Here is a 16,445-nt window from a genome sequence, read left to right as displayed (position 1 = left end):
TAATAATGAAAGGGTTTACAGTTACAGCTCGGCCCCGGTGTAAGGGCTGCTTTATGAGCAAGAGTTCTTTAGGGAGCGGGTGCTGCTGCTGCTGCTGTAAACAGGGTTTATTCAGAAACCAGACACACAACGAACGCTTTGTTCTTGCAGTGCACATATAAGAATAACCTGTAGTCACCATGGCACACTTCTTTTGTTAAAGCTTACACCGGACAGTACACCACCCCCCACCAAAAACAGCCCCGCTCTCGAGGATAATTTGATGACACTCCCTGCCACTGGTAATTCTTCATTATATCGACTCTCCGGCAGAGACCGCGCCTGCGCTCCTGCTCCCTTCCGAACAAGGCTTCACCAATCCTGGCTCTGGCTCTGGCTCTGGCTCCATCCCCGGCTCGGCGTCCCACAGGCCACTGCTAATAAGTCGCCTAGCTGTCCACTAATGGGGAAGTGATAGGGAAGAGACGCTGCCGTTCTTCAAAGCCGCGAGGAAGTTGAGGAGTGACGGGGAAGCTCCGCGCCGCGTCGGACCGGACACCTCCACGGAGACACATCCTCCAGTTCCTGTTGTTGAGTAGCCTAAAAAAAAGCGCATAGTGATGGAGAGAAAGGTATGGATGCTCACGCTACCATTTGTTTTATTCCACACCACTTTGCCTCGCTGCCGCATCCACCATTAGAACTATTCTTTATATATATTTGTATCCCGTGTAGGCGCGTTTGCCAGCCGGATTAGTGCGCACCGGACTTTCCCCCTCGTCTGGCCCGAATTTATTGTGCATCTAAAAGAGAAAAGCTCATTTTTCTACCTCGTGGTGTATTTAGGCTTTATTCCAGTGTGCAGCTGCATGGTGCACAATGCGTTAGAGCATACTGAGCAGGGGAGTGGGAGTGTGGTTGGGAATATTTAAGGGGACTGTAGACTACAGTAGCCTCTGTCTGCATCATCACACAGCCCACTGTACAGTTGCAGCACCTCACCCCTCCACCTCCACCTCCCACCCCTCCCCGTTTTCCAGCCGACGCAGACACCGGCGCTGCTTGTTAACCTTGTCTGGTGTGGGAAGCAGACACTTGAGGAGTGATAGAGGGGATGCACGGTGCGAAGAGAGCGAGGAACCATCCGCTCGTCTCTTTTACGCATGTCTTTAATCCATTCGCCGTCTTCCCCCCCCCCTCCCCTCTCCCCTCTTCGATCCAGGGGCTCACACACAATGATATAATGGTGATTCACGGTAGTGCCCCCACGCACGTCTGCATGTATGTGTTTCGGATCTTGCAGGAAAAGTTTCAGTTTCACTGTGTGGATCTGCAGGGGAGGCGTTTTAGGGTGTCCAGTTAAAGCCAGATCTACTTTTAGCTGATCCAGAGGAAAATGCAGTTTTAGCCTGCAGTAGATTCACTTCTTTTGAGCTGTTTTTGTTGTTGTTGCTCTTTATGGAGACTCAACTCTGTACTTAAGGAATATGTCGACATTTAAGTTGGATAAGAAAACGGATCCCACTCTCATGCACATTAAATATGAGCACACTGTAGTTGAGCATAAAGATTACTGAAAAGCCGGACTAACTTCTATTTAAATCTCACTGAGGTGTTATATCTCATTTGTTTAATCTACACAAAAACAAAGGTGTAAAAACAACACATTATATAGTAGGCCTACATGGACGGATTATGAGTCAATGGGTCCCCGGGCACAGACATGTGAGAGGCCCCCCGCTCTGTCTGCGTACAAACAAGACGCCCACATTCAAAGAGTCTACGTTTAGTTGTTTTTTAGGAATTTTGGGTTTTGTGGTCATTGCGCACTTGTTTGTAGACGGTTCTCTATGTGGTAGTATGTCTTTCTCTGTGTTTATACGTCTATGTGTAATAATCTTGTATTTCTTTGTAATTATTTTGCATCTCTGTGATTGTTTTGCATCTATTTTTAGTCATTTTTGCACCTTGTCGTGGTGGTTTAGCATCTATTGTTAGACATTTTACGTGTCGTTATATGCTGGATTATTTCTATGGCTACTGTAGCTGTTTCCACCTGCTTCTGTGGGGGTGTAACTAGGCTAAGCTAACCTGTTGCTAGCTGTAGCTTTATATTTCAGCAATGTATTTCCCAAATGTGAAACTATTTTACACATAAATGATGTTAACGGTCTTTCCAAATGTGTGGTAAGGCTAAAGACAAAGATAGCCAGCCATGATACCACTTTAATGTCTGGATGCTAACTATGAAGCTACAGCTAGCAGCCAGTTAGTTAATTAATGAACTGGTACTGGTAGGTGTATCGTGTTACCCTGGACAGAGCTAAGATAACTGTTTCCCCCAGTTTCCACTCTTTATGCTCAGCTCAGTGAATTGGCTGTACCAATATTGTATTTTAATAACTGCAAATGTTTTATCGCTGCATTAATTATGCCTTTAAAAGTATTTCTCAGATTTCAGCTTCTCTCTCTCTCTCTCTCTCTGTGATCCCTCCTGCTCTGGTTTCATCTACACAACTGTTAGTGAGTTATGAAGCACTTTGGTGACTCAGCTGCTTGCTGATTTTGAAGAGCGCCCTCACATGCACTTCAGTTTGACGCTCTATATGAAACAAAAACACAGACACAGCCATTTGGGTGCAATTAGCCAACATTGAATACTGCATAACCACCACTCTTATTTCAGATGAATAGCTGTATGTGTTTTGGTTTTCCATAGATTTAGTCCCTCAGAACATTTTTCATGTACGCAAAGACTTTTTCCAGATAGGATGTACATTCAATTTCCATGCAATGCTACAGGGAAGTCCTACCTCCTCTGCGTTTCCCTCTCTTCAGTTCTACTTTGCATTATAGCCAGTATATGAAGCTGCTCTGCACTTGTTTTGTGATTTATTCATGTGTATGAGTGTTTGCCATAAAAGTGGTGGATCCTTGTACAGGCACAAAGACTAGAATCTTAAATCTAATCTGGCACTAAAATAGCTAAATTCAATCAAAGCACAGTCTTCCCTGACCCAGCTGCTGGCACAGATATTCCTTTCAGTAAGAGAAAAGGAGAACAACCCCGTTTATTATTCAAGGTGCCGTCACAGCTCCTGAGGACTGATAGAGGATCAGAGGATCAGCTCCTTTTACAGTCTGCTGAATGCTTGACCTGGCTTTTTAAGGAAAGCTGCACAGGGCCCCTCTCTGTCATATACACACACCGAACACACACACACACACACACACACACACGCACACGCACACGCACACGCACACACACACGCACACACAAACACGCACACGCACACGCACACACACACACACACACACGCACGCACGCACACACACACACACATGCACACACACACACACACACACACACACACACACACACACACCCGTCACCCTGTTCAGTCAGGTTTGAAATTTAGTTGGGGCGCCTCATCAAGGTCAATCAATGTTTCACTGAGTTTTCCAGGAGTTTTTACAACTTTTATTTTTTTCACTGTTTCTGCACCAGCAGTGAGATTGATTAGACCAACTGGAAAGGCGTGCACGGTTTTCTAAATAGCAGGTCACCCAATTAAATGTTCCCTGGCTTTGTGTTTTGTGTTATTCACAGGGATAAGCGGACAATGGCGCACTTCCTTTTTTTGGCGTGTGAGGAATGTGCAGCTCAATGGCTGTTTGTTACCCCGGAAACAAATGAGCTTACAGGAAAGCTATTATTTCACTAAATATTAGAGAATTATTAGTGATCAGACTAATCGTGGATAGACAGTAAATTACTCTGAAACAACTGTGATAATCGAGTCATTTGCTCAAGTAGAAATGCCCCAAAATTGCAGCTGAAATATGAATATTGTGTTTTTTCTCGATCTTATATGAAGGGGATGAAATATATTTGAGTTTTGGACCGTTTGTTGGACAAAACAAGCATTTTTACATCTAGAATACTGCAGTATGGCAGTGCAGCATATGGCATACTGTGCTCTGTATAGAGGTGCAGCTCTGGCATATTTCACACAGACATACAGTGCACTCATAGCTGCAATACTGAAGATGAATTTTATACAATTCCCAGCCTATAAACACCCCTTTTACACAGTCCTCTGAGCCGTCACTGTGTAATCTCCACAGAGATTATAGGTTTTTATGGTTTTAGAACCGAGTGCTTTGTAATCTAATTAACATGCCGCCCTCTGTGCCTACAAACAGATTATTACCCTGTTTTTTTTAATCACTGTTATCTTACCTGAAGCGCTATCTGTGGGTTTTTCTTTCAGTTGCATATTACTCCCATTCATAATGCAGAGTTGGCCGTCTAATGTGGTCGTGCGCTCGCCTCGACCGAGCGCCTGGATGACCCATTTAGATGTTAACACTCAATACTGCACCATACTCTAATATAATGTTGGAGGGCTTCAATATAACATTACACATGCAGCGTTGGTGTGTTATGTGTGTATGTTGATGTCACAGCTGAATAAATGTACCTTCCTTTCAGCTGCAAAAACAATATTATAACACTTATATTACAAAAATAAAGAGATAAATGGGAGTTTTTCTGTTCTACGCTGAATCAGACCTTAATGAATGCATGTATCATTAGTTTTAGGGCTGCAACCAACAATTATTTGATTTATCATTATTACAAGATTATTATTTTCTCGATGAATCAGTCAGGAAAATAGTAAAATAATAATAATTTCCTCAAGCCCAAGTGGAAGTCTTCGAATTGCCTGTTATATCTGACAAACGGGCCAAACGTATAATAAATGTGCTATCACAAGAAAGTGTCAAATCCTCATATTTAACCAAATACAGTGGTTTTCATTGTTTGTGGGTTTTTTTTTACCACTTCCTTACAACACCTTCATGTGTTGGAACGGGTCAGGCTGTTGCGTTTAATAGGTCGCTACCGTGGGATTGAGGAATATGAACATTTGTGTGGTTGTTTGTGAAACTGAAAGTGGATTTTATTTGGGGTTATACAGTAACGTGTGGAGTTGTTTAAGGGAACTGAGGAAGTGGTCAGGATGTCGTTCTGTGACTGGGATGAGATAAAATGGCTGAAAATAATGTTTTTGCTAGTTTTGTAGAGACTGTGATGTCTTATTGTCATCCCTTGGGTTTCATCTTGTCTTCTTTTGCCTTCATTGCGAACAAAGAACTTCCTCTCCTCTCAGTATATCATCATATATCATCACACAACACAAGGCCTTCTCTCTTCAGAAACGCCTTTAACCTGTCTGTTTCTATGATGGAAATGCACCTGAACACAACTGTGCACATTGGAATAATTCACTTTTTGGTTATAAAACATACATTTCAACACACAGTTGTTCTGTAATGAAACAATACATTTGTGTTTATGGTTTAGGTGCATGAGAGCGCACAGCACATATGCATACAGTATATGTTATACGCATCAGTTTGTGAGGTAAACAAATACACTAACTCTGTTATAAAGGTATTTCCAAAATCCTCAGACTCTTTTAACCATCTGGATTTTAAAAGATTTCATCCGTTGCACAGTAAAAACACACGTTTCCTAATCCAAACAAAAATGCTAGCCTGAAATAGCATATTTTCTTGAGTGATATTAGTATATATTAAGGTTCATTTTCAAATATTTTAATACAAATACCATGTGTTATTGCTAAAAGAGCAAGGACATTTGGACATTTCATGCAACCTGGATGAGGAAAAGAGTCTTTAATATGCATGTACATTAATAATAATACTGTATATCCACACACATGTATGTATGTATATATTTGGATGCGGTTGAGGATTCTGAGGTGAATCTACGCTTCAACATTTCATTCATTCCTCGGCCGATCACAGACACAGTAGCAGTTGATTTCTCAGGCTTCCCCTCTGTCTCCGCTCCAGGTCGGATTTTCATCTCTTAGATTTGGCGTGGTCTCGATGCACATACCAATCCTGCCCTCGTTCTGTCGGCTCTCTCTCCCGTCCCGCACGGGCGGAGCGGTGCTGAAAGATCAGGGCTAATGCTGAGCTTGGATGCAGAGTCGGAAAGAAGAGAGAGGGTAGAGGGAGTTTTGCAGGGAAATTATTCTGCCAGTTTAATTTTTCATCCCGTGGAATTTCACATGGCAGTTGAGTTGTGTTTATCCATGGCAAGTGACGGTTTTTCACTGTATATTTGTGTCAAAGTTGCCCCCGGTGAACTGCTTTTCTGTCTCTGCTGGGATTTCTGTAGTTTTTACAGTTTCAGATCTGGAATAGCTCCTTTTCTGAATTCACCAGCAGCTGCTCCAGTTTTGAAGTCACTGCGGTTGGCGTCGCCCCCTCCCGATTGGCTGTTAACTTAGGGCGCAAGGCAGATTATGCCGTTGTCATGGCTTCAGCAAACAGGAAATGCCCCGAAGCAGGTAAAGCTTCAGGCCTTGTTCCGGTGTGTTGCTCGTCGCTTGCAGGGAAAACTGGGCTCATTACTGTTGCTGCGTCTTTCCATCTGCTCCCACAATGCCTCCTTTTTTTATGCTTCGGCCAAGGAACTGAAGCATAAACGCTCTCTGGGTAAAGATGCTTTGTCCCAAACTAGCCCTGAAATCTTCGCCTATTTCCTCGCCACATATTGTACCAAATCACTTTGATCACAGAATATCAGCAGATGCCCTATTCTTTTCAGCCACCCTTTTCTCCGTAGGTTCCTCTTCATTACACATGCCTGGCTGCAAGAAATCAGCCCTGAAATGTACTTCTCCACTCCTTAATCCCCCCTCAGTGATCGTGTAGGTCCGCATGCTTTTTTTTTACAGTCCCTTTGATGGTGGCTGATGGCCATTGAGTAGCTTTCCGAGAGCTCTGGCCTTTGAGCAGCTTGAGCTGGGTTTTGTGTGCGCCTCTTAAACTGAAGAAAGAGAAAAAAAAAGGGGCCCAGCAGTGGGAGAGAATCAGACTTTACTCCGTGCCCTTGGTACAGTCGATATTCCCCCTAGTGCACCCCATCTGTCTGTGACAATAATGTTGACGAGGGCAGGTTCGTGGTTTCTGGTATGCAAACGTTGCCACTGGGAACTGTGCGTTACATCAGCACCGCTTTATTTTTTATTCTTTGTATACTGACTTTCTCCTTTCCCTTCCTCTGATTGTGAAGAGACTGTAGAGAAAAACAGGCCAAAACAATCAATGTATGGATTTCTCTTCCTTCCTTCCTCGCTGCTCAGTCAATTGTTGTTGTTGCTGTTGTTGCACGGCTAAACAGAGAAAAGCAATCACGTTCACATTCACCAAGCTTTTCTTACCAAAGATGAACTTCATTTTCTAATTATATGTCATTTTAGAAAAGACGGAAGAGAAAGCATGATGCAATGGTGCTACTTGATGGATTTATAGGTAATTTCAACCACCTTGGGATCTTAATGCAGTGCGTTGTTAATGCAACTGTGATGATGAACACCAGCAGTTTTTGGCTTGAAACTTCTTAAACAACCTGAAATCCTGTTTTCTCTTCATTGCTGTCTTACTGCCAATGACGCTGTCCTTCATTAAGGGGGAATTTTCGGTATTTTTCAACCTGCACCGTATTTCCCTGTCTATTTGTGTGTAAGTGACTAATGGAAAAAACATTTTTTGCCACAGGGCAAGTGTGTACCATCAGTGTATGTTCACTGAGAATATTATTTCTTTCAGATTATTATAAGTGTATGACTGTAAAGATGGTTAAGTCTTGTTCTGAAATCTTGCACGGTGACTTATTGCCAGAAGACAGCGGAGTGGAACTTGAATGAGGGAGAGAGGAGCACCGGAGAGTTTATTTTGAAGTGTAGCTTTGTGTTATCTAAGAGATTTATAATAGGAACAACAGTTCAGGTTTGACCATTTCTGAATTATGCTACAAATGGATCCTGACACTCCGGGAGGAGGTCTTAAAGAGACAGGCGCTGGAAGTTTCTAGTTGAAAGTAGAAGGTCGCCACCGTGCACCAATCAGAGTTTAGAAATATTTAATCTGATGAAACCACACCGACAATGTCCTAATGAAGCAGATTATATGAGGGCGCACTCACACTGTCCATCCGTACCGTGACCCAGCACGTTTCACGGCTAAAGTCTAGTTCGGTAGCTGCGGTACAGTTGCCGGCCACGGACCGTTTGGGAGAGGTGGGCTTTTTATAAAGCACCTTTACTTATGTACGAGCACGAGCGTGCGCACCTGTACGAGCACGAGGCCTACGGCGACTCTGATGTCATTTTATGTGCGCCTGTTGGGACGTAGAAAAAAAAAAAAGACGAACCATGCACAGACATTTAAAACAATGGCGGCCAAAGGTTCACGTTGGTGCAACGCGGAGTTGGAGTGTTCAAAAACAGTCGGACAGGTGTTTTTGTCTTTTCTGTTTTATATCACTGTAAACAAATTACCAGCCGTGACAGCAACGCTGGTATTGTTTTCACTTTGTGAGTGTGTGTGTCATAAGGGCCAAATGTGGTCCTGGAGACACCTACTGTTATCTGGAACTACCAGAGGAGTTTGGAGTATTTTCCCAGGTGTTTATACATCTGTCTGTCTGACTGCGGCCAGATTTTGTCACCGTGATAGTGTCCCAATTGTGCAAAATACAGTCATGAAACGTTGCAGGTGTGTAGTATAGATCAAAATGAAGGCCGAGTTTATAAGTGGTTGTGATCAGAGCAAGAGGGTGAGAAGTAAAGTTACTAGTTATATTTGGGTTTTGGACTGCCGGTCAGACAAAACAAGTCAGTTTAAGACCTTGGGGCTTCTGGAGTACTGTTATTTTACGACATTTTATAGACCAAATGATTTATTGACCATTAAAGAATGTAATCAATGGAACTTTTGGTTGCAGCCCTACTTCACAGATCGTGTCCCTTTTGAAGGTTGTGAGACGAGAAGAGATGAAAGTATCCAGTTGTTCACACTGTGGGGTCCATGGTTGGGATCCTCTGCTTCACACTGTAAAAATATGAAGCATGATGCAGGGTAGAAAAACATGTTTGCACACTGTATTGTATGAAGCATGCACTCCAGTATGAGCTCTTTGTCTCCCTCTTGTGGCTCGATAAGGAAGTAAAGAACTGAAGAACCCATAAAGAGGGGTTTAGTAACTGAGATTGGTTGAGCACTGATTAGAATTTGATTCCTGCGGCGTTTTTAGGCTTTCATGCTCTATGACACTTCATCCATTTGTTGCAACCAGGCCCTGATCATGCATCCCTCCTTCCATTCAAACAGTCAGCCCCTCCCTGCCTGGCTGTTTGCTCCCTCTGTTGGTCATTAATAATACTACTGCTGCTCCCTTACCCCCTGTTAGCCCCCCTCTACCCCCCTGTCTGCTACACACTGGGACATTACCATTTGGTGAGACTGACTGGCTTTGGTGAGGGAGACGATGGGGGTCCGGCAGGGGGTACTCCTGCGCTTGAGGCTCCCTTTTACAACGCCCGTGCTGCTGGATCTCTTTGTTATCGTTGAACCCACGTGCCGTTGCTGGAGAAACGGGAGATTGGCACAATCTCACAAATCTGCATGGATACGCTCGACAGGTTGAGCTTTTGACCTTGCAGGAAATTAAGACCGTGCCTGTGTGATTAATATCTTTAAAGCCGCTGTCATATGTTATGTAACACAAGGTTAGACTAACGCAGAGAATCAGTGTGGGCTGGTTTTATTATAGTATTTGACTAAAGGGAGGACACAGATGGATTGAGGCAGCATTTGGCAGAGGAGGTTTGGTTTTCTTGTGTTTCCCAAAGCCTTCCAGATAGTATTAATCACAGCAGCAGTACACATGTCTCAACACCAGGTGTCACTGTCAAGCAAGCTTGTGCGACGAGCTCTCAGAAACACAAGGGAGGGCCAGCCTTTTGCCTATCAGTAAGACCATCTATATGTGTGAGGGAAAGTTGAAGGGCATACACTTCACTTCCTGCTTCTCCTTCAGATGTTTAACCTAACTGTTATGTCTGCAATGGCTTCCTTAGATGTAATGGATGATATGCATGCATAAAAACAGCTTGGGTCCTTTGAGATGACTCTGAGGGACGCTGCATCCTCCAGAAGGTCATGACCTCTAGCCTAGAGGTCACAGAAACCACTAACCAGCTGTCCACACAATAACTGTCGTTCAAAGCTTGAGCGTCACCCCCTTTTCCTAACGCATACTCCTTCCTTGCACCATTTTTAAAGAACAGTCTCGTCAGAACGTGGTTATAACCGAAGGACAGATTTTGTGTCAAAGCCCAACTGTTGAGGGTAATTTCCTTTCTTAATTTGTCACCTGGTTTGACACTTTTCTGCCGTTTTCACACCGGCTGAACAGAGGAAGGGGAAACTAACAGTAACGATTTGCCGTCATGTGTCACAAGCCGAGCCCCCTTTGAATCTGCCCCACTTCACCTCCTTTGTCATTCAAATAACCTCATGAATATTTCACTCCCCTCCTGATCTGACGGCTGGAAGAAGGGAGGGAAAGAAAGAAAGGAAGAAAGAAAGAGGGGCTGGAGCAGAAGGAGACATGAAAGAGTCATAATCTTCAACGTGGCTTCAGTCGGAGTAATGACCTGTGTGGTGACGGGCGAAGCTCGGGGTTTGTGTGTAATTGGAGTGTGAGACATTATTACACGTTACATTACACACAGAAACAGTCAGTGTATCTACTTCTGCTGTGACCTACAAGTCGAAGTCACTCGCTTCACGGCCGAAAAATGATTCTTTGTTATTCTCACCTATTGAGGGCTTTCTTTAAAAACGCAGTCTGCAACAAATCCCAACAGACCCTAATTACACGTGTCAGGCGACACAGTCACCTCGCTGTGCAGACCGGCCCGAATAGTTTGCCTTTACACTGTAGCCACAGCTTGCATGTAGCCTCTGTGCGGACTAGTGGGTGAAAGGTAACAGCTAATGAGGTGAGTGGAGGAAGTACTCCTAACCTATGAATGCACTCTTGACAAAGGCCAGCACAGCAACGCAGGGAGTGAAGGTGCTCTTGAAGAGGCCTTCTGCTTTTGAGAAGTGGGCTTTAGAGGAAGACAAGCTGACAAATATAAATGTCCCTGCCGATTGAGAAAACAGCCTCCTCCCTCCCCCTTGGTCGTCATCATCTCCACCACGTCATGGCTCCATCATATATGGCATTTATGCGTGCACACGTGTGTTAATGATATGCAGCATGGCCCCTTTAAGAGTCCAATGTCCTTTTTTTTGGGAGAATGAGCCCCCGGAGGTCTGTGTGCGCTGACCGTGGCCTCTGGGTTGGTCACCACCACCACCAGGGGGAAAGCTGCAGCAGAGAAACCGATTCTAACCTCCCCAGCCCCCGTTAAGACCCAAACAGGGGACTCGCCGCGCCGCATGCCCTTATCTTCCAATGGAATGCAACAGCTGTGCGGGGGAGCGGCATGGTGGGCTGGCTGAAACCCCCCTGCCAGACCCCCGCACAGCCTCTCCCCCCACCCTCCACCTCCAAGCGATGTGCCGGGCTCCTGAAAGGCAGCTCAACTAAAAAGTGAGGTAGACACAGTGAGAGACTCGGCAGGGCTGCTGCACATTCAAAATAGAGTCAGAGAGGGAGGGAAGAGAGAGAGAGAGAGAGAGCGAGAGAGAGAGAAGGAGAGTCAGGGACAGACAGGCATTGCTGTAAAGGAGAGCACAAAGAGAAGGAAAGTGGAGCAGGGGAGGGGAACAGGAGGCTGGGTGAAGGGAGAGGGAAAGACAAAAGAAGGAGAGGGGAGACATAGCAGGGTGAACGGAGGGGACTGAGCAAATGGCTACGGAGGAGACGGCGGGGGGAGCCAGGAAAGCCACCAAGAGCAAACTGTTTGAGTTCCTGGTCCATGGAGTGGTGAGTGGCGCTGTCCGTCATTCCCTTGAAGGGAGCTGGCATGCATCTGTGTGTGTGTGTGTGCGTGTGTGTGTGTGTCGGCGCAGCAGCAGCAGCAGCGGCAGCGGCGGTCTGTGTGTGAGAGATAGCCGGGTAAAGCTGGCCATGTGAAGGTTATTTCCAGCCCCCCGCCCCCCGCCCCCACTACCCCACTGGATCCCAGCCTGTTAAGGAGGAGATGGCTTAAGAGAACAAGAAGTGGAGCAGCATGGATGGATGGAGCTGAGCAAGAGAAGGATGGGGAGCAGAGGATTTCTAACACACAACACACACACACACACACAGACACACACACACACACACACACACACACACACACACACATAAAATGGATAATTGTAGGAATAGGAGCTAAGCAGAAGCAGCAGCAGCAGCAGAAAAGCAGCCAGCTCCCCCTTTGGCTAACGGAGGAGCACACTGCTTCCTTGAGAATCACAGACAAGAAGAGGAGGAGGGGGGGATGACGAGTCCACTCACAACAACACAGTCACAGTAGACCTTCCAGGCAGCGTGATGTTGGTCAGTGGAAGGATTTTAACCTGTAAGGTCACGAGACAAACGGACGTAGTAGTAGCAGGGAGCCGAGGCGGACGGCCAATCCTGGAAATCATGCAGAACAATCAGTCCATTCATGTGGAGGTAGCATGAAATGTCAAGTCAAGTGTTGCTCACGGTTAGAGGTTAGGCAACTATTAGGGTGCTTAACATTAATAACAGCGCGCGGAGGACAGTGGTGGCTTGTTTTGAGCTGAATGAATTAGAGGGTTGAGGGTGATGGAAAAGTCAGTGAAAGTTTAAGCAGATGTGGCTTTGACACAGGGCTGGACGATGATTCACTTTAATTTATGGAATCGATGTCATGAAAAATGAGGATTCATGAAGCACCTTGTCTGAAGCACATTAAAGGTCACGTATTTTTAGGTTTACACTTGGGTTTCTACGAGAACATGTTTACAAGCTTTAATGTTCACCTTTTTTATTCACCCAGGCTTTGTTTTAGCGCCTGTGTCTTTAAGACCCAGTCTGCTCTGATTGGTCAGTCTTTCCAGGTCTTCTGTGTGCCATATCATTGGACACTTTCTACCTGTATGTAGTAAAGGTGTGACATCACAACCATACTGAAGTCCTGACGTTTGTTTAGAGTCACAGTTTCTGAATGCTCTGTGTGCGTTTCTCTGTGGATTGAGTGTTTTGATGCTTTCACAGCATTTATAAACCACCTCCAGCTAAAATAATATAATAATATAATATAATAAAACAAGACATGGAAATGTCACGTTTTCCAAAATGGGACCTTTAACACAAACTTCTCAGAAAATGTCGTCTAAAATACCCGAGGGGATATTGTTTTCAAATTTAAGTTTTGGTTTTCTAACTTTACATTGACACACAGTTCAGTAAAATTAACATTACCTGGATTTCACAAACTGTGATTTCACACAGATATTGTGGTATATTGAGTATTTCTTCCACAGAAGACAAACACAATCTTTAAGTCATTTTTCTGCTGTTTATTTATCGAATAACAGAAAACAGGCTACATCGTGGTTCAAGATACGAAATGACCTTTATTAGGATAGAAGATTTTGACCACATCGTCCAGCCGCACTTTAATTGACTCAAGTGTTCAAATAAATTGGTTCTTTATGGTAGTGGGTCACAATATTTTTTCTCTTAATACGATGTGACCCATCATCACAGGTGCAAGTTCAGTCGGTCAATTCGATTAATACCCATTTCAAAGCTCAAGGCGTCATCTTTAAAAATCCAAAAGCCCAGTGATGTTTTGTTTTCTTTGAACAAAGAACAACAGCAAATGTGAAGGAGAATATGGAAACAGAGAAGCTTTTATCCTTCATCTATCTTTGCCTGAAAATGATTTATCGATCCAGAGCCCTGGGTTGAAAAGTAAATTGTAGAGCAGACACAGTTCTTAGAGCAGAGGTGGGTTGATTGTGTATCGAACGCGATGGCTGTGGCCTCTCATGTTGAGAGGAACGTTAAAATGATAGCTAACTGAATATCTTTGGGGTTTCAGACTGTTGATTGAAAAAACAAGCTATTTGGATTTTGGGTAATAGTTTACAGACCTCACGACTAAGCGATTTCGACCTCATCATAAATGTCTCATTCTGAAAGTTTCCGCTGAACTGAATTTCACCTTTTGCACAGATCCTGAAACTTGGCATCACTTCCTAATCCTCAAGTACACAGAGAAGGTCAAAAAAGACTTCTGTCGGATCCTTTTACGTCTTAAAATCCACAGAACTAGCTTAACTGAGGTCTGACTTGTAGCGTTTTAATCAGCGCTGATGTCGAGGCGTACTGACACCAGGTAGATTTATACACTGGAACAAGATGAGGTATTGTGTCTTTGACAGGAGCGGTCATTACAGGGGCTGTGGAGCTGAAGCTTTAGGAAAGCTTTAGGAAACAATGGAGCAGGTGATTGATGAGCCAGATGAGTGTGTCCTCTCAACAGACCAATTAACCTTGATGAGGTTCTGGCTGCTCCAAGCCAAATATTTCCCTCTGCTTATTTTTCTCTCATTCCCTGACTCCCCGCCCCTGTCCCTGTCTTACCTTCTTTCTCTCCCCCACATTTTTAGATGGAAAACTCTTGTTATAATAGTTGCGGCAGGTTCCCCCCGTTTTGTATACTGCAGAATGGAGAAATATTTACACGATGGGATATGGAGATGATTCTTGTGATGACGTTTCCTTTCCCTCCTCTTTCATGAAGCGAAGCTCACAGAAACGTGCAGATGCATTTTGCACTCACGTTTATATAAATACATGCACGCATTGTTGTGGTTACTGAAGGTCGTAGTGTTCCTGCCGCCCAGCAGCAGTGTGTGTGTGTGTGTGTGCGTGTGCGTGTGCGTGTGCGTGTGCGTGTGTGTGTGCGTGTGTGCGTGTGTGTGTGTGTGTGTGTATGTGTGTGTTGTGGGGGAGAGTGTTTGGCGGAGGTCTGGTTCTAGGACTGATGGGTGGGCTGAAGGCCTGGCTGAGGTCTCTTCCTCTTCTTTCTCTCTCATTATCTGCCTCACCTCCCCCCCTAGTGTGCTACTTCTCTGGCTCGTGTGTGTGTGTGTGTGTGTGTGGAGGTCAGCGAGGGCCACGGTGATGAGAAAAGCCTTCCAGCGCGCTGCGTGGGAAACCCCGATCAGCCAGCACATCATACGACACACTGTAGCGTTTTCATCTGTAAAGGCTCCGTGTGTTTGTTTAAGACCACAGCGTTCACCTTTAATCTCAAATCTGGATCATTAAAACTAGATTACGATGCTTAAAGGGTTAGTTCACCCAAATTACACAAAGTGGGATCCGTCCGTGCAGATAGTTTTGGTTTTTTTATTTGCTCAGATTTTGAAATGATTGAGTTTTTTTGTTGCCACCCTGGTACAAAGGAGGTGAAAGAAATTTCCATGTGGTTCTCACAGCATTGAAACCTGAAATTTCAAAACATTCAATAGCCACTTGTCTTTCCAAAACACAATATCCCGGCTGCTCTGGATAACCCTCAGACCTTGTCGTGATCATTGAAATGTCTTTCTACCAAAGAAATAGTCGCTATGCAAAGTGTCAGGACTAACAGGGACACTGTTTTGAAGGAGAGGTCGTTGTTGAATCTCATTCAATGTTGTGAGCGTCACAAATGAGATTTAATTTATCTTTGATGCACTGGAGTAGAGGCAGATAGTACAGAGACGCACATTTAAATCTCGTCTTCAAACCATCACAGTACGATTTCACTGAACGTCATAAAGTGCTGATATTGAATTCCTGCACAGCACCTCGCATTGATACACAATATTATGTCCGGAATTACAAGTGGTTGATTTAGATGAGAAAGGTCGAGAATCTGGCCGTACGGTACGTTTTATGACATGGTTACGATTCAGTATTTCACAATACTGCAATCATGGCGTTATATTGCAGTTTTTAAAATCTAATTGCAGGAAAACTGTCATGGCACACCACCATACGCATATAATGTTGTAGCAGCTGAAAATACGTTGCAACACTGCTCTCTATAAACCACTCTACAGCATTATTAAGCACGGCACGGTTGGTACCGATGGATGCCTAGGGTATCTAGTTTCATATAATACCAATATGTTCACGCTAGCTTTGAAACGGAGCCACTTAAAGACAGTAATGTCGCCAGCAGTCCCTCAAAAATCCATACAGGGTTTTTAAGAATCGATTCAGTATCATAAAACACAATATCGTGACACCCGCGATACATTGTCTGTCTGACAATTTAGCCTTCTGAGAGCAAGGGCTGATATTTCAGGCTTTCCGGTGAAGCCAGTGGATATCTTGGCCAAGACTTCCTCTTCCGTGACAGTCATTGTTTGCCGTCCAATCAGCAGCTTGAGACGAAAAAATGGAGTCTGAGTTGAGAGACTCTATGAACAGATATGCAGATAATTTATAACAAAAAGAGAAAGAATAACTCAATGATTGCATAAATGCGTTCTGCATCTTGTGCTGTCCACATGGACTGTTTACCTGCAACTAAAGCATGCTCAAATGTGATTGGTCTATTCTACTCGCACTACAAACATGCAGTAAACTGCTGCCCACATCTTTT

General features: G+C 44.4%; 1 protein-coding gene across 4 annotated transcripts in view; it reads left to right on the top strand.

The window, feature by feature from the left end:
• The first annotated feature begins 11,453 nt into the window (after positions 1 to 11,453).
• Positions 11,454 to 16,445, top strand: part of smarcd3b (SWI/SNF related BAF chromatin remodeling complex subunit D3b) — a 32,342-nt gene continuing 27,350 nt past the window's right edge. The window contains exon 1 of one of the 4 annotated variants that reach the window (XM_083935915.1): positions 11,454 to 11,806. In XM_083935915.1, the coding sequence (XP_083792041.1) occupies positions 11,729 to 11,806 (78 nt within the window). In that variant the 5' untranslated portion in view covers positions 11,454 to 11,728. The remainder of the gene's footprint in view (positions 11,807 to 16,445) is intronic. The other 3 variants (XM_083935914.1, XM_083935913.1, XM_083935912.1) reach the window with 3 other exon arrangements.

The sequence above is a fragment of the Echiichthys vipera genome (genome assembly GCF_963691815.1).
Source record: "Echiichthys vipera genome assembly, chromosome: 21".
In the NCBI taxonomy this organism is placed as follows: Eukaryota; Metazoa; Chordata; class Actinopteri; order Perciformes; family Trachinidae; genus Echiichthys; species Echiichthys vipera.
This window is presented reverse-complemented; position numbering and strand designations above follow the sequence as displayed.